This window comes from Mixophyes fleayi, chromosome 6 (genome assembly GCF_038048845.1).
Source record: "Mixophyes fleayi isolate aMixFle1 chromosome 6, aMixFle1.hap1, whole genome shotgun sequence".
NCBI classification, from domain to species: domain Eukaryota; kingdom Metazoa; phylum Chordata; class Amphibia; order Anura; family Limnodynastidae; genus Mixophyes; species Mixophyes fleayi.
Genome location: NC_134407.1, coordinates 131,668,155 through 131,685,841, shown reverse-complemented (window position 1 = coordinate 131,685,841; position 17,687 = coordinate 131,668,155). Strand labels below are relative to the sequence as shown.

At 40.6% G+C, this 17,687-nt stretch overlaps 1 protein-coding gene across 2 annotated transcripts in view; it reads left to right on the top strand.

The window, feature by feature from the left end:
- The window catches only part of EYA2 (EYA transcriptional coactivator and phosphatase 2), a 116,145-nt gene that overhangs the window by 30,009 nt on the left and 68,449 nt on the right, over positions 1 to 17,687 (top strand). For both annotated transcript variants that reach the window (XM_075176447.1, XM_075176446.1), the window contains exon 2: positions 16,906 to 17,024. In XM_075176447.1, coding sequence (XP_075032548.1) covers positions 16,916 to 17,024 — 109 coding nt within the window. In that variant the 5' untranslated portion in view covers positions 16,906 to 16,915. The remainder of the gene's footprint in view (positions 1 to 16,905; positions 17,025 to 17,687) is intronic.

The following is a 17,687-nucleotide window of genomic DNA, read 5'->3' as shown; positions in this document are numbered from 1 at the left end:
TAAGGGTTGCCGGCTACTTACTTTCTGGATTATATCAGCAAAACAAATAAAAGCTGACATTATACAGGTCTGCCAAATGAAACCAGAAAGACTACCACACAAAGCATACATGTATACTTAGTGTCTTAAGGGGAACTTTACAAACTGTCTGAACTTGTAAACATACAGCAAGTGATGTTCGGACAGTGCATTCTCTTCTTTTGTTATTACAAATAAAGAGGTACGAAGTCAAATTTTGTAGCACCTTACAGTATATAATGCTGGCCACACAAGGAGCGGTATCATTATAGGTCATAGGCAGTTGACCTGATTTTGCCAAGTGTATAGCTCCAATACAACCCCAATGCCCAGTAATAATCAAATCCAAATAGTTTGGATCATTATTGGACATATTAGTAAATCCAGATGGGAGAAAACTTGGCTATTGGCCTGTGGTTTTGGTCATCTTCTCAGTAATGTCCGACTTAATCTGGCCACTTGTCCAGCTGGATCTTACCCAATTTTGTCACTGATGTGTCTGGTCAAACTGGACATTGATCCTGTCAATCGGGGCTTGAGCTTGGATTTATGCATGGGCAGAGCCAGTGATGTTACAGAAATTCAATCAGCTTTTTAACTTCTTTCAGACAACTATGAGATTTAATAAATAAATCATCACCATCAACATTGATTTATATAGCGCCAGCAAATTCCGTAGCTTTTTACCTAATTGGGAGCAGTAAAATTACCTGGTACTTTGTATGTTGAACATTCTACAAATGTTTCTAGTAAATTTAACGCTGAGAGATGCATTTTAAAAGTAAACTATTATTTTAATTTTCACCTTACAGCTCTTTGCCCTGTATAAATACATTGTCCAGGTAAGCGTATGGTGAATGAGAAGCATATTTTGGCATTCCTTATCTTGGAGATACACAATGGGTCTGTACGCCCGTTTGAATAGCATAAATTGCATGATTCCGCTCTGTGCAAGTAAGGGCATGTCTGTGGAATTGCGAGCAGATACAGACTTGAACACAGATACGCCTTATACAGACGTATTATTTGTGTATTTGCAAAAATAATGTCACTTAAGAGCAAGGCCGCCATCAGAAACTGTGGGTCCCAGTACTAATTAATCTGGCAGGGCCCCCCCCTCCCCATACATGTGCCCCCCTCCCTCTTCGCCATACATGCGCCCCCTATCCCTCATCACAGTACATGCCTCCCCCCACTCCCTCATCACAGTAAATGTTCCTCTCCCCCAAAGTAAATGTTCCCCTCTCCCCTCCCCGCAATCACAGCAAATGTTCCCCTCTCCCCTCCCCCTAAAGTAAATGTTACCCTCTCTCCTCCCCCTCCCCCCCAAAATAAATGTAGCCAACTCCCCTCTCCCAAAGTGAATGTTGCCCTCTCCCCCCAATCACAGTTAATGTGCTTCTCTCTCCATCCAATCACAGTTAATGTGCCCCTCTCTCCATCCAATCACAGTCAATGTACCCCTTTCCGCTCCATGCAATCACAATAAATGTCCCCCTCTTCTATCTGCCCCTCCCCTCCCCCTATAAAATGAATACCCAATTAACTTACTTTCTCCTCCACGATGCTGCAGCTCCCAGTCCCTGACAGACTGGGAGCGCAGCGTGCAGTGATGACGTCACTGTGCCGCGCTCCCAGCCACTCTAAGAGACTGGGAGCTGCAGCACCGCGGAGAAGAAGGGGCAATACAGTTGGTCAAACTGAGGGCCCGGACAGTCCAGGGAGCCCAGACAGACAGAGAGATCTCTCCAGGCCCCCCAGTCTGTCCCGGCCCCTCAAAGTTGTACTGCCCGTACCCCCCTGATGGCGGCCCTGCTTAAAAGGAAGGTTATATCTGCTGTATTATACAAAGCCTTATAGCAAATGCATTTTTTTACCTATGACAACAAATGCTTACAAAGTTTAATTGCACTTCCGACCTGGCTCTGTGCATTGTATGTGGGTGTAAATACATCTTCCGTAAGCCTGGTGCATATACTACATATGCAGAGCTGGACACATATTGACATATGTACAACTTGGCATGTGGGCTGGATATTTTTACATGCAAATTTTGGACCCGTAAAGTTGCGTTCAACTCTAGTAATGTAACTAATGAAATGCTTGCCTTTATGTTCACTGCTACAATAGCACACCACAGGAAACCGTGCTTAATGTTATCAATTTAGAAGACACAACCATCCACTTAAATTTATTGTACTATGTTTTGAAGGAAAAAAAAAAGACTATGAAAAGGCAAAATAGAAGAAGTCAGATATAGCATTTTAGAGACATTGTAAAATCATTAAAATGGGAACTCTAAGGACCTTTATCCCTTTAAAGTTAGGTTATTTTTCTTATGGATGAAAAATAGTCATCCGCACTCTAATTTTCATTCATTTTACAGACGCTGCACTTATGAGATTCATTGGCCAAGAAACAAATGTATCTCATTGAATATCTAATGCAGTCACTGCACAGTAAAGTTACAGTTCCCATCTCCCCTCCCCCATGATACAGCGGGGGCTTATGCTGCCCTCCCAACGGTAACATATTCTGACACCATACTTCCTGCAAAGTACTTCCTGAATTGTTGTGTTTTGGCTCTCAGCTCTTCTCCTGGCCCCCACTCAAAATAGCACGCTCTTTATTCCATCGTGCTGAACAAATATTAAACCCTTGATCTCAGAGAGGGGCTTCAAGCCGATGGAAGGGGATTAAAAAAAAAAAAAAAAAGACCATGAGCTCGAGAATGTTCATTTGCAAAAAAATATGCATGGAGTGTAGGATTGCCCAACTTAAACCCCTCCTGCTCCATTTGTAATAGGACACATTTGTAGACTAACCCAATTATTGTGTTAGTTTTTTGCTTGCAAAAAGGTTTTAATGGGTATTTTGGTTCTAAGCACATGGATGTGTCTGTATTTCATAGGCCACCAGTTAAAGTTAGTAGCAATGAAGTGTAGACTTTATTGTAAAACATATTATTTGCTTTTAAACAAGAGCAGAAAGAGTAGTACTTTATCATGTTTGGTCACATCAGAAATGGGCAAAGCCAGCAGCACCCTCCTGTCTATAACTCAAATTTGGCAGCTGCAAGCACTATCTGTTTACATTTTCATCTAATTGGTCACTTGTTGGTGAATGTATCGTCAAGAAAAGACAAATTCAGATCCAACATTGTTCCTTTTTGCCCTACCAATATTCATTGATTGCCCTTTAGGTCTATGTGTGTATGTCTAAATTTGTGAGATTCATCAACGTTCCCAGGTAGAAGCTCAAAGCTTTTGCCAGATAGAAATCTTTTTAAGTGTAGACTCACAAATATGCAAAATCAGTGATCATCTTCCGATAATGGGGGTTGTATGCATGCACAAGTACCCCTGATAGAATAAAGAAAAATGCTTTGTTCTTATGAAACAAACCGATTTCCATGCTCAAGGGAGTCAACCAGGACCAGATTATTATTATTGTAGGCAAAAAAAATTGGCGCCCTCAGCCCCGCTGTGTTTAGTAGCCATCCCTTTTTATACACAGCATTTAATAGCTTCATCAGTTTTATTATCCCTCACATAAATTTACAGCCGTTTGTCTGGCCCTAAAAGGGACACTTGGGAGCAGTACAAAATGTTGAGACTCTGATTTATGTGCATTCAAAATTTGTTAGCTTTCTTCTACATTGGCCCAACATTGAAGGTTGCATGTTCAACCAACCTATTGTTTTGGAGCTATCAAAATCCTTTCAGATTACATTTCAAGATTTCTCCCAATGATCATCCTTAGTGTAAGTGTTTGTCGCCAGTTTAGCCACAGATGTGGTTGTACAATGAATAAGCTAAATGGCCTGATATGTTTTAGATTTATGACAATAGTTATATTGGATACCATTTTAGTATTCCAGCAGCTGGTGGGTTAACCAACAGAGGTATCTCTCTAACTGCTTCAGTTCAACTGGTCTAATGATGACTCGCCATGTAACACTCTACCAGAGGTTAAATCCACGACACCCTGGAATCCTACTGGTATGTCAGGCACTTGCTATGGGGAATTGCTCCCATTCTAACATGGGTTTGGTTTCACATTCACAGCTATTGCTATATTTAAACTACACCTCCTTTAAGTATTTTACATTGCTGAGTAATAGCACTGCTCAACAGTTTGAGCCTGATGCTCAGTTAGGAGCAAAGCAAAACCTATGGAGCAAATTTTGCACCTTGGCAAAACCGTGTTGCATTGGAAGGGGAGGTAAATTTGAAATGGGACAGATTTTAAGTTGGGATAGGGCATGTCCGAGATCAACTTAAATGTCAGTGTAAAATTAAAGCTATTAAGTATGTGCGTGCTACTTGAGCAAAAAAAGCAGCAAGTATTTTCCTTGCGTGTAAAAAAAATAAATTAATTTGCATCACTCGCTTTGCCACATGGTGTGTGCACGAGCAAATTTACTCCTTATTGTGCTTTGCTCCTGACTCCGAATGAAGCCCTATGTGTGGATGTAAGTGTTAATTTTTGTGACCTGTATTAAGCAAATACATTTAAAATAAATCATGGTGACAGGATATATATATATATATATATATATATATATACACATACACTATATGGACAAAAGTAATCGGACGATTGACCATTACACCAGCAGGGACAGAAATTACATTGTATTCAAATACATATACTTTAATAAGGAGTTGGTTCCCCTTTTATAGTGATAACAGCTTCCACTCTTCTTTGATGGGGTTGAGGACAGAGCTCTGCGGAGGCCAGTCAAGTTCTTGGCATTGGTCTTGGTGATGTGAGGCTTGCATGCAGCTGCTCGGCCACGGAAATCCATTTCATTAAGCTCCTGCCGCACAGTTTTTGTGCTTACATTAACGCCAGAATGTTAGCGACTTTTACGCACCATGAGCCTTAGCAGTCGTTGACCCCACTTTGTGATTTCACGTGGTCTGTCGCTTCGTAGCTGAGTTGCTGTTGTTCCTAAACACATCCACTTTCTAACAATTTCACTGACAGTTCACCGTGAAATATCCAACAGGGATGAAATTCAAAAACCGTCTTAATGCAAATGTGGCAGCCTATCACAGTACCACTCTTGAAGTGCTTCAGAATGACCCATTTTGTATCACAAATGTTTGCAAATGGACACTGCATGGCTAGGCGCTTGATTTTATACACACACATATATATATATATATATATATATATATATATATATATATATATATATATGTATATATATATATGTATATGTATATATATAAATATATATATATATATATGATATAAGATAGATAGATGGATACACAGCCGCAGGTCCCGTAGCAGCTACACCCCTTGTACCGATAGTATTGGCAGAGCAGTGTGGTACTCAGCATTGATCAGTGTGTGTCTCTCTCTCTCTCTCTCTCTCTCTCTTTCTCTCTCTCTTTCTCTCTTTCTCTCTCTCTCTCTCTCTGTATATATATATATATATATATATATATATATATATATATATATATATGTATTTATTATATGGAACATTTTAACTGTATGTGTAAACCATTAAAATATATAGGTTACCGCTTTCAGTGTTTATCCATTGCTGGATTTGTTTGTTTTTTACTCATCCAGAAGGAGAAACCTCAGTACATCCAAGATGATAAAGCCTGATGTAGATCATTATTGTTGGTATATCCGCATTAATTTGTGTTTTACAGTGATATTTAGAGGTAAAGTCCTCCATGCTCAGTGACCACAGTTATATTACATTTGTAACAGGAATTTTCATTTTATACTCCGTAATAAATACAAGTATTTGATAGAACAATACGTATATTTGTCCATCAACTGCTATACCTTTTTTCCCAGGACACTTAAAACTTCATAAATCTTTTTTTTAATTAAGTGCAGTCTTCCTTCTGCTAATTCTTTTCAAATCTTCCTATTCAGTAGTCGGAAAATAAGAGTCCCTTGTTCTTTACAAGGTAAATTCGGAAGAAAAGAGCATTTCATCCCTCTTACCTTGAACTGATCAACCAGAAACCTGAGCAGCCACAAAGCCAAAATCCCACCTTCCCAGAGATGGCCTTGTGCTGTATCTTCCTCTAATCTTTCACTTGTTAATTGCAGGAAGTTTTGGGAGGTCCGTCTCCCAGCTGTTGCCTCCTGTAATGAATGACCTCCAATTCTTTATCTGTGCACTGTGACCAGGGAGTCAGTGCCCGGGGAGGGGGTGGCAAGTCTAATAGCAGGGAAATAGAGAGACATAGAAGCAGGACTGGTTGTAAAGATACACATACGGTAAGGGAGAGTTTTCTGGGCTGTTTTATGGCTTTGAGAACTGAGCACTTACTGAGATTGTATATACACTATGTGCATGATGACAGACAGCTAGCAGATGAGTTATTGTAATCACTTTATCTGTGTAATAATATTCCTAAATATACACATATATGTTTCCATTCATACTACTGTCTTATTTTGTTTCCCTTCTCCGAAACCTGGACACTTGCCATCGTCATCATGATGATGACACTAGTCATGGTAACATGGTACTGAGTACAAGTTGTAGAGCAGTGAAGTAGAGTCTATCAGGGGGGTGTATTTGCCTATTTATATTTGTTCATATACATATATATATATGTTTGTATAGTTTTCATATCATTCTGCTAACTGCCTGTAAATGAATGGTATTATATTATAACTCCCCCACTCTCGTCTCTCCCCCCTCCGCTCTATTCTCAACGCGGCCGCAAGACTCATCTACCTCTCACGCCGCTCCTCCTCTGCCTCCCCTCTCTGCCTTGCCCTTCACTGGCTCCCCTTCCCCTACAGAATTCTTTTCAAACTCCTCACCACCACTTACAAGGCTCTCTCCCACTCTACTGCCCCTTATATCTCCAACCTCCTCTCCATTCACACTCCCGCCCGCTCCCTGTGCTCGGCCAATGACCGTCGCCTCTCCTCCACTCTGATCACCTCTTCCCATTCCAGAATCCAGGACTTTTCCCGTGCAGCCCCCCTTCACTGGAATGACCTCCCTCGCTCCATCCGCCTCTCTCCTACTCTGTGCTCCTTCAAACGTGCACTCAAAACTCACCTCTTTCTCAAAGCCTACCAACCATCCACTTAACCCCTATTTCCTCCGCTCATTCTCCCCTCTCTCCCATTGCCTCAACCGGCTCCTCTTGTGCCTGGTCTGTCAACCCTCCCTTAGGATGTAAGCTCGAATGAGCAGGGCCCTCTTCCCTCCTGTCTCCTCACCTGTTCTTCTGCTCCATGCTTATTGCAGCAGCCTGCCTGGAGTTTCTGAAGTATTGGTATTTTTGTTTCTTGTTCTGTACTGTTTCACCCTGTATAGTCTACTGTTTGTACTATGTGCGGCGCTGCGGAAATCTTGTGGCGCCTAACAAATAAATGATAATAATAATAAATAATAAACTTATAAGTGACTTAAATATCGCATGCACAGGTGTTATAACACATCTAAGCCATGGCAAGAGGCAATAAAGGTACAATGGGAGCCTGTTCTCTCTTCTAGGGGTAGCCCAATTGTTTTACCTTTCCTTAATAAGGCACTGCACACCTGCCTGGAAAATGCCCTCAGATTTGACATTTTCCATGGTTTCCTGGATACTATCAACCGTATCCAATCCCTCAAGCTTTATAATATGTATTGGCTTGATTCTTTTACCTGTCAGTATATGTGATATGCTTTACTCTGTACAATTGGAAACTTTTTGGTTTCCAGTATATGACGTATAGTGAGCAGGCTGTACTTCCCTCACATAACACACAATCTGTTCTTGTATGGATAAAACATACTTTTCTCTGTAATGTAGAAAATCCGCTGTAACAGGAAGACAATGTTGTTGTAATCACTGCAGTATGGATGATGATAATCCCCCTCCACAAATGTATCAGGGATTGAAGCACTAATGATTTGTTATCCCAGTTCTGCTGTAATTTCACATCATTTGGGAACATTTGCTCTCCATATGTATTTTGAAAGTGAAAGCCAAGGAAATGGTAAGGAAGAGCGCTCCATAATAGAGGGTGTTAAAAGTCAAAGTGTATAGTGCAAGGGAGAAAAAAGCACTTTGTAATAAATGTAAAAATCATTATTGTATAAAAGGAACTGTAGCCAATTTTTATATATCTGATGTGACTTCTCAGTTTATTTAATGTTACATCGTTAAAGGAAGGGAAAAAAAAATTCTTTGTAAAGAGTTTAAAGTGTCGCCTCAAATGTCGCAAATGAAAAACATTGCACTGATTTGTACTGAATTTTATGGTTGTAGAGTAAATATTGCTGTGAGGTCCATCTTTAGCAGTTGTATGGATCATGGAACAGTACACTGTATATGCTATGTAACATCATAAAGTATGAAAGAGCACCATCATGCCATCTAGGCCAGAGGTAAGCAACCTGTGGCTCTACAGCAGTTGTGGAACTATAAGTCACAGCATGACTTACCTAAATCTGGTGCAGGCCTTGTAATGGAACACGGCTATCTTGGTTTAATTGTTTGCCTTCCCTGAATTACACACTTATATAAAATGATATTTATGGAGTAAGTGCATTGCTATATGATTGTTCTTCAGCACTTATTGATTGGTCATAATCATGTCTGACATCTATAGCAATCCTAATCTCACAAACAGCGCACGGCAATTCATTAACATATCAATGACTCCTGGATACATAATTCTGAAGCCCCAGACCAGGGTGATTCTGTGTCCTGTTGGGGTCTAGAATAGATTCTGTGCACATTAATAAATCACAAAGTGTGAGATGGCTAATGGGAGATAAGACACTTCTCCTAGGTTCACTTGTCAGCAATTGCTTAAAGTTATAGGGTTAGTTATACTGTTGCAGAAGTTACTTGGTGTTGGAATCAATGACCCAGCATATGCTCTAGAATAGAGAATAGTCCTTCAGGTCAGCAGAGAACAATGCAGACACAGGTTATGGAATAATGCGTCAACCATACAAGAATCTAAATTTCTGTTACATTTACAGGAAAGTAAGAACAGTGAAGCACTGCATTATGAGTGTGAGATTTCACTTAGAGCAGTCAATAGTTTTCTGTTACGTTACCTCCAATGCATCTCCACAAAATCATCTTTCATCAATATCATGTCCTAATGGTTATCTTTAGCCCTATCTTCTTTATGTGGCTCGCATGTGCTGAGACATGTAGTTCACAACAGCTGGAGAGACACAGGATGCCAGAGAACAGTTCTATGTTTTTTGTGTGATATTATATCTGTGCTCTGATTTGAATTTGTAGTGTGTGAAGACACCACTGTGGGAGAGAACAATGGGAGAGAGTTTGTCATTGAAGTAACTGTTGCAGGGGGAACACTGTAGAGTGGAATTACTAAATCAGGAGCATATCTCATCTAGCGATGATTGCAATGAGCCTGCTGTGCAGTGTGTAGAAATTATTATTTACCAACATTCTCTCCTACTTGTTGTACCCAGTATATTATTCCCTACTTTTTTCTCAACTCCTGGCGCCCTCACTGTCCTGTATCAACTGAGGGATCAGACATGCTTGAATCACATTGCGGTAGCATGAAAAATAAGGGTTTTTGCCTCGAGTTACTTATAAACAACTTGTTGATATCAGATGGTTCTCACTAGGTTATTCATCGTTGCCTTCATAGTTTTATCAGTGCTCTCATGGTGTAAAGTTTAGTCACATAGGACTGATGTGTGTTGTACCTTCACTAGGATAAATGCACGTTATGAATATATTCAGATGCTGTTGTTTTTTATTTTTATCAAGTTTTCAAGTGAACAGAGTATAGTCGTGTATTAAAACCATTGTATAAAAATATATTTGTTCTGCAGGATATGTGTGCCCCTAATCGTGATGCAATATTCATGTTTTCAATCACTTTACCTAGCAGTAAAGGGTCACTTGTATGGGAAATAAATGCTTCCTCATCATCATCATCATCATTTATTTAAAAAGCGCCACTAATTCCGCAGCGCTGTACAGAGAACTCATTCACATCAGTCCCTGCCCCATTGGAGCTTACAGTCTAATTTCCCTAATATAGACACACACTCACACACAGACAGAGAGGGAGACAGACAGAGAGGGAGAGACAAGGGTCAATTTTGATAGCAGCCAATTAACCTACCAGTATGTTTTTGGAGTGTGGGGGGAAACTGGAGCACCCGGAGGAAACCCACGCAAACACGGGGAGAACATACAAACTTCACACAGATAAGGCCACGCTTCCTCCATTGTTACAAATGTAATCTTATATATATTCATTTCTGATAAACCACTGGTATATTTGGATATTATAGCTTAAGTTCTTTTTATATAATTACTCTTACATAATACTGGCCTTTTAAAGTGTTGCTCTCCCAGTTGATATGCTATAAATCTGGAGCAATCTATAAATCTTTCACATTGTCTGGGTGACAAATGAGCTTGTGGATATTTCATTTAATGCAAAAGTCTTATCAGAGCTGCTGATAGGAGCCAAAAATGATGCCACCCATCTGTATGATTTAATTTATTTAATGTCTCCAAGTATGCAGAATGTAGAAGAAAGGGTGGTGTAATATGCAGCTATATTAACTAGGAAACTAATGTGCTGTTCTTGTTTTCTGAATTATGAAGCTAAACAGAATCATTCATAAAAGAAAATGATCAATCACCCAGCAACTAATGAAATCCCAGAAAAATAATGTAATTAGACGGTACAAATATGTTTCAAACATCTGTTCTCTTTCCACTTGATTTTTTTTCCTCCTTTATGTTGTAGATGGGGGCGGAAGTCCAATGAGATGTTCTTACAAAACATTTCTAGGTTCAGCAGAATTGGGACCAAAAACAGACTTTTTTCTAAACCTCACTCCACTGTGGGGGCTGACAAATTGAGTTAGCAGAATGAAGATTTAGGGTAAACAAAACAATATGTACGGACAGGGCTCCCAACGGATTGATGTGTTTTTCTACCCTGAGGCCAGGGTGACTTCCTGATATTGGTATAAAGAGAACCTATTGGTTGTCACCAGTAATAGCTGATTATGGCCCTGTATACTTAATGTTTTATCTCGCAAAGATCCAAAACAAATGTTCTAAAATGTAATTATTGAGTTCAGTCCTTTCAAGTGTGCCTTATAGTTGGAGCTTAGCTAACTATGACAGCCAGTAAATGCATTATAGCGAACAGTATTATTTGCTCATTGATCTATTACCACTTTGTAAAGACTGAGTATTTCCATGGCTGGTCATCAGTTATGTTGCTGTGAGACGTAAGATTTATTGGCTTGTGCTATGAACAGTGATAAACATCACTTCATTTGTAATTACACACCATAAGTGTCATTTATCTTAGAAAAGTGGCTGTAATAGCTGTTTTCGAAGATCCAGTTGAAGTCACCATAAATTAAATATATTCTAATGAAATTACACATAGAAACAACTTATACACTGTGCTTGCCATTTCTTTCAGAAATATTCACTTTATAAATATAAGATTTTCTTTGCCTCCGTGTCATCACTTGTGCTAGTGACAGAGTATAAATATAGGACACAGAGGCCAATTTAAGCAGACATTTAAAGAAGTTTGTATTCTAGCTTTGAAGACAGGTGTGAAAAGGCAATTATAGAAAATTGCATTATGCAACGTCAAACAATGCAAGTTTTGGGTAAAATGCATTCCTGATGTCTCTAATTTGGTTCGCTATCCTGGCACAGTTTTTTGTGTCAGTGAAGTGCCATGGTGCCATGTTACTCCCCCCGCTTTTACCCACAACACCCACAAATATAATTATTCCAGTTACAGTAAATTACTTCATAGGGTGCAGTAACTTTTATTAATAGTGCTTTCATAGATGGACAGGCCCTGTCTGCTTCTCCAGGAGTGAACACCAGTAGCTGATGGGAGTGAACCTTGTTAGATGTTCCTACACTCTATGGACCCATCCTTGCAGGGTAGTGGATGAGTAAAGTAATGCTGGCGTCAGCATGATTATACTGGCCATGATATTGTTCTTTATTATTTGATGGACTGTGTATGTTGGAGCAATGGGCCTGTATGTGCTGGCATTATGGGATGTATATTTTGGCATCATGGATCTTTTTATGGTGAACATAAAGCTGTACTTGTGCCATGTTGCTGTTCATCAGAGACAATGCTGTTATTCTGGGCATAAAACTATATACTGGGAATGGGGCTGTATGTGCTGGGATTTGGGTTATATGCTACATGGCCAAACATATGTGGACAACCCTTCTAAATAGTGTGTTTGTCCATTTCAGCCACAGCCATTAATAACAGGTGCATAAAATCAAGCATACAGCCATGCAATTACCATAGTCCAACATGAGCAAGAGAATGGGTCATGCTAAAGAGGTTTGTGATTTTTAATGTGGCACTGTCACAGGATGTCATCATTTGACAACAAGTCAGTTTGTCAAATTTCTGCCCTGCTAGAGCAACCAAATTCAACTGCAAGTACTCTTCTTGTGAACTGGAAACGTCTAGGAGCAATAAAAGCACAGCCACGAAATGATAGGCCACACAAATTCACAGAATGGAAATGCCGAGGGCTAAAGTGCGTAAGACGTAAAAATAGTCTATTCTCGGTTGCAAAACTCACTACTGAGTTTCGAAATGTCTCTGAAAGCAACATCAGCACAAGAACTGTTTGTTGGTGTCACGCTTCAAAGTAAATCACAGCAATGGCGCCTGTGATGTGATGAAGCTTAATAGTGTTTATTGCTCAGAAAATACAGGTAAATGGTACAAACCCAATATAGCTGAAACAGCACAGTGCATATTGCAGATGCAGGTAGAATGGAAGATAGAGAGATATCCGGAGCAGTTGTGTAGCAGCAGAATGTGGAGTCCGAGAGCACAGAAGCAGCAGGGGGAACAAAACATAAGGAAGGCAAAGATACAGCAAAGACCAGCAAGGTATACTGGAAGCTACAGGTATGAGTAGAGAGACACCCAGGTGCAAGAGATAATTGGTGCAACAAGTTTACCCCTAGTGGTGAAACGAAAGGCACAATAGCAGCACCTCTGGTGAACAGAGGCACTGCAGATAATACATAAAAGCACAAGTCCAAGTTCCAGGAGGCAGGAACTGCCAATGCAAGCAGCAGGCAATGCAGAAGGCTGTAGGCAGATCCTGACAGTGGGGAGCTTCATGGGTAGAGTTTCCGTGGCTGAACAGCCGCACACAAGCCTTAGATCACCATGTGCAATGTCAAACGTCGACTAGAGTAGTGTAAAGCACACCGCTATTGAACTCTGAAGCAGTGGAAATGCGTTTGCTGGAGTGACAAATCCCGCTTCACCATCTGTCAGTCTGGCGGATGAATTTGGGTTCGGCAGATGCCAACAGAGCACTTCCTACCTGAATGTGTACATCCAACTGTAAAGTCTGGCATGTCATTGGCATGTAACAGTTTGGGGAAGACCCTTTCCTGTTTCAGCATGACAATGCTCTGTGAACAAAGTGAGGTCCATTAAAAATCGGTTTCCTTAATTTGGTGTGGAAGAAATTGAGTGGCCTGCATAGAGCACTGACCTCAACTCCATCGAACACCCTTTGGATGATTCGGAACACCTAATGCAAGTCAGACCTTATCGTCCAAAATCAATGCTAACCTTCCTAATGCTTTTGTGGCTGAATGGATATGAACCCCCACAACCATGTTCCAAACTCTAGTAGACAGCCCTCCCAGAAAATTGGAGGCTATTATGGCAGCAAAGGGGAAACCAACTACATATTTAGAATGAGATGTTCAACAATCATACATAAATGTGATGTTTGGGTATCCACATACCTTTGGCCATATAGTGTATATGATGGACATGGGGCCATGCCATATAATGGACAATTGAGTCTGATGTGTGCTAATTATTTACCATTTCTCTGTACCAGGCATTGTGCAATACCTTGTGTACCATGTACTTACTTATCTTAGCAGTGTGGTAGTCTTAAGCTGGGTACACACCTGCACAATTATCGTGCAGATCGCACTGTTCACAAGCGTTTGTTCAGATATTGCAAGAACGCGTACGCTCCCATGATCAAGTTTTATCTTACAAAAACACATCGCATCTGTTGATTTGGTTTTCTAATCTTACTAAAAATCGTAATCAACGATGGAACGATGTTGGCCAATGTGGATGTGTCTACACAATCCCGACCAGCAGCGTAGGCAGATATCTGTAGTGTGTACAGAATCACAATCTTTCAGCAGCTGAGAAATGAAGAGCACATATGTGAAGGTAACTTGTGTAGGTGTGTACGCATCACTCGGCATGCTGATCGGGACTTTCAGTCATTGGTGAATTCATTACAGAAATTGCATCTGAAGTAAGATTGCATAGGTGTGTACCCAGCTTAAGTAAGCAGTGTTTTTTGTGATACAAATATAACTATATATTGTATTAAATGATATTATGAGTAGTGTGATATGTCTTTACTTTTTATTGCTGGAGCCCAGGCTTAAACTCAGGCAAATGATGATCTGCGTCACATTCTTGCTGTATTGTTTAAAATAAACACCCTGCAAGATTTGTACATTGTGCCAGATGTATCTGTATATTAGAAACAGCTTCATTTATTTTGCTGGTTTAAATATCATTGTATGTTTTGAGCCTGGCCCATTTTCCAGTCAATCAAATTCCAAACTAGGTAATATATATAATAGGAGAGAGTGCCGGGTCTTTTTTTTTCTTCATGACTTAAAGACCTAAACCTGCTGGGACCGGGGCCCTGGGAACTCCAAAAAAGTGCAGAGCTGTATTGTAACTATCAGTCCATGTGGCTCAGACAGCCCTCCTACAGCCGAGGTAAGGCTCAGAAGTCATTGAAATAATCCAGGAAGGCAGCGTCTCCAACCGTTTCCTGATTTCAGCTCTGTCTATACATTGTTTGGAACAAGCCCAAATTGCTTGTTTCTAGAATTATTCCAAAAACTTATTGGAATATGTTCCTTATGTGTGGTGAGGGGAGAACACTGTGAGCGTTTAACCCTTCCTCAACACACAGCTGACAATAGGCTGAGGAATGACAGGGCCTTGTAAACATTGATAGTTATTTACAAAGGGATAATGTAATACAGAAATGTCACTTTTGGGATCACCCTACCCTCCCCTGGTTTCCCAGCCAAATTCTCTTTGCTCATTTAAATATACATTTTGCAAGGACACCATTTTGTTCAGACTGATTTGGATACCAGTCAGGCAGTTTCTGGATGAGATTACCTGGCATGGTGGTCGTTTAGCAGCTAGCATAACAGTAGATGTTGATGCTTGGTATCAGCAGGTTTGCCCTTTATTAATAATTGTATTCATCTCCAGGGCTCATACTACATTGAGTTATTGTGGGGTAGGGAGCATAGGTTGTCTGTCTAGCCTGCATCATTTCACATATTAACATGTTGCATATAATTAAAAGCATAGTAATAATAAGTGACTCAAGTTTGTGTGCACAGTTGTGAGTAGACTCTTCCTTTTATAGATAGATTTATTCCTCATTTCATAGCAGTTGAAAAAGCAAAACCATGTAAAAGGCACCAAACTTGTCTCAAGTAATAAACAACTAACTTGCAACATGTGGTTACCATCAGATACTTGTTTCGGTTTGTGACTTCATTTGGTCAATTACAACCTGTTAGTCCCCCCACATCATTTAGCGCTGTTCAGTGGAATACTGTCCACGCAATTAGGTGATTTTCCGCATATGTTGTTGAGTTTAGGGGGTCTCCGCATGAAAGCTCTCATTAAGTAGGGACTACTGCTTTACGGACAGATTGCAACAGCCAGGAGTGAGATGCCCTCAGCAGAGTCAGGAGGCCGTTGTGCTTCGCTGTCTGTGGAGCCACTAACTTGGGAATCCATATGCTTTTGATCCATTTGCTGTACAGGGAGCCTTTGATGTGCGCTCATTGCCCCCTCCCTCCACCTCCAGCTGTCATCTCTTGGGTTCCGCTCCCTGACACTGCTCTGAAACTGGGCTTTTAAAGCAGTCATGCTTCTCCTAAATGCTGATGCCTCAGGGGGATGTGGGTGACGACAGGCCTAGCAAATGGTAGAGAATCTGTTCTCTGTATGTGCCACCACGGTCCTGTCTGCAGCCTGGCTCTTATGTTTGCCCTTGTTCTGTTCTGTTTACATGGTAATTAGGTGCAGATTTTTCATGTTATCTATTAAAATGTCTGGCTTTTGAGTAGTAAGGAGAATGTGGTATTGTGTTTCTCATTTGTATTATATTATGTCATAATTACACTTATTAAGTCCAATACTGTTTAGAGGTTTATTTACTATTAATGCTGCAGAAAAAAATGTTCAGTTCAAATTGACTAAACGATTATTACAGTGGTCCTTTCTATTTAGTATTTGTGTGTGTTCCTTGTTCTGTCTGCCCAATAATCTAGAGTGCAAATGTCTGTTAGATGCTGGGAACTGTAGTTCTCTGGAGCAGACTTGCATACTTTTCAGACAATAAATCCCCATTAAAATCAATCTCAGCAATAACTGTAACTTCTTTTTCTCATTTATGTTGAATTAAACCAGTTTGACACAGTAGTGTCACACTTGATTTGAATAATAGAGAGTGTGGTTTGTCTAATTACTCCATGGATTAAACACATGCTGGAGTGCATTTGAATTCGCTGGAGACCAAAAAAGTCATTTCTGATGGCAAATCACAAAAGCCAGACAAACAGCAATCGAACGTCTGCGCTCCCTATGGAGCACGTTCTTCATTTACATCCAGTGTTCTCTTAGGTGGAATAACTTTAGTAAATGTTATTTTATGAAATTTAAATAGAGAATGAGAGTTGGTGGTGTGTTTTAATATTTATATGGGAAAGAGAATTATCGCTAGGGATGCACAGTGGAATAAATTATTCCATGTTCTTTCTCTTTCAGGTGCAAGGAAATGCTAGATCTAGTGATATCACAGAGCCTGTCTGTAACCAGTGGCTGCTCTGACGACCTGAAATTCAACCCTTCTCCCAGTCATTTTGCATCTCCTGATGACATAACAGGTAGGAATTATCTTTTGCTTGGGGCATCATTCTCTGTGCATGTATGAGGGCAGGATGGACACACATTTTGCCAGACTTTAGGATGCTTATAAGGACAGCATTTCAATCTGATGTTGATGCAGCAGGTATTAAAGGTGAAGGTTCTTGCTGTGATCTGTCTGTGGGCCTATCCAACTTAGGAAATCTCTGACTACCCCATAATCAGGGGAGGGCTGGCAAATTCTAGTCCGGGGGGGGGGGGCAAGACTCGACTCAGCAACCTATTTTAATGGGAAAAAAATGCAGGTGGCCTAGTGACCCAGCCCAAGGTAGCCCACTATGGGAATGGCCGTGGGGGGGTAGATGCCACCCAGCCCAGCCTGCCCTTACCCATAATGGACAGCTAGAAGAGGAGAGTGGTGTTACCACTGGTGGACCGAACATGTTCTAGCAGTTCAAGCAGTTGTAACATTGGGTGAAATAAACTCGGCGTCTTAGCTCCTGTCCAATCAGAAGACACATTCCCTACATACATACTGAGTGGAACTTTCAATATCTCATGCAGTTTCCACTTCCCCAGCTGGTACACCGTTCCAATCTCTGGGCTGTCACAGCGTTTCATTCTCATGGTTTTGTCAGCGTTCCACTATCCTGGCTGTCAGAGCATTCCACTAGGGATAACCC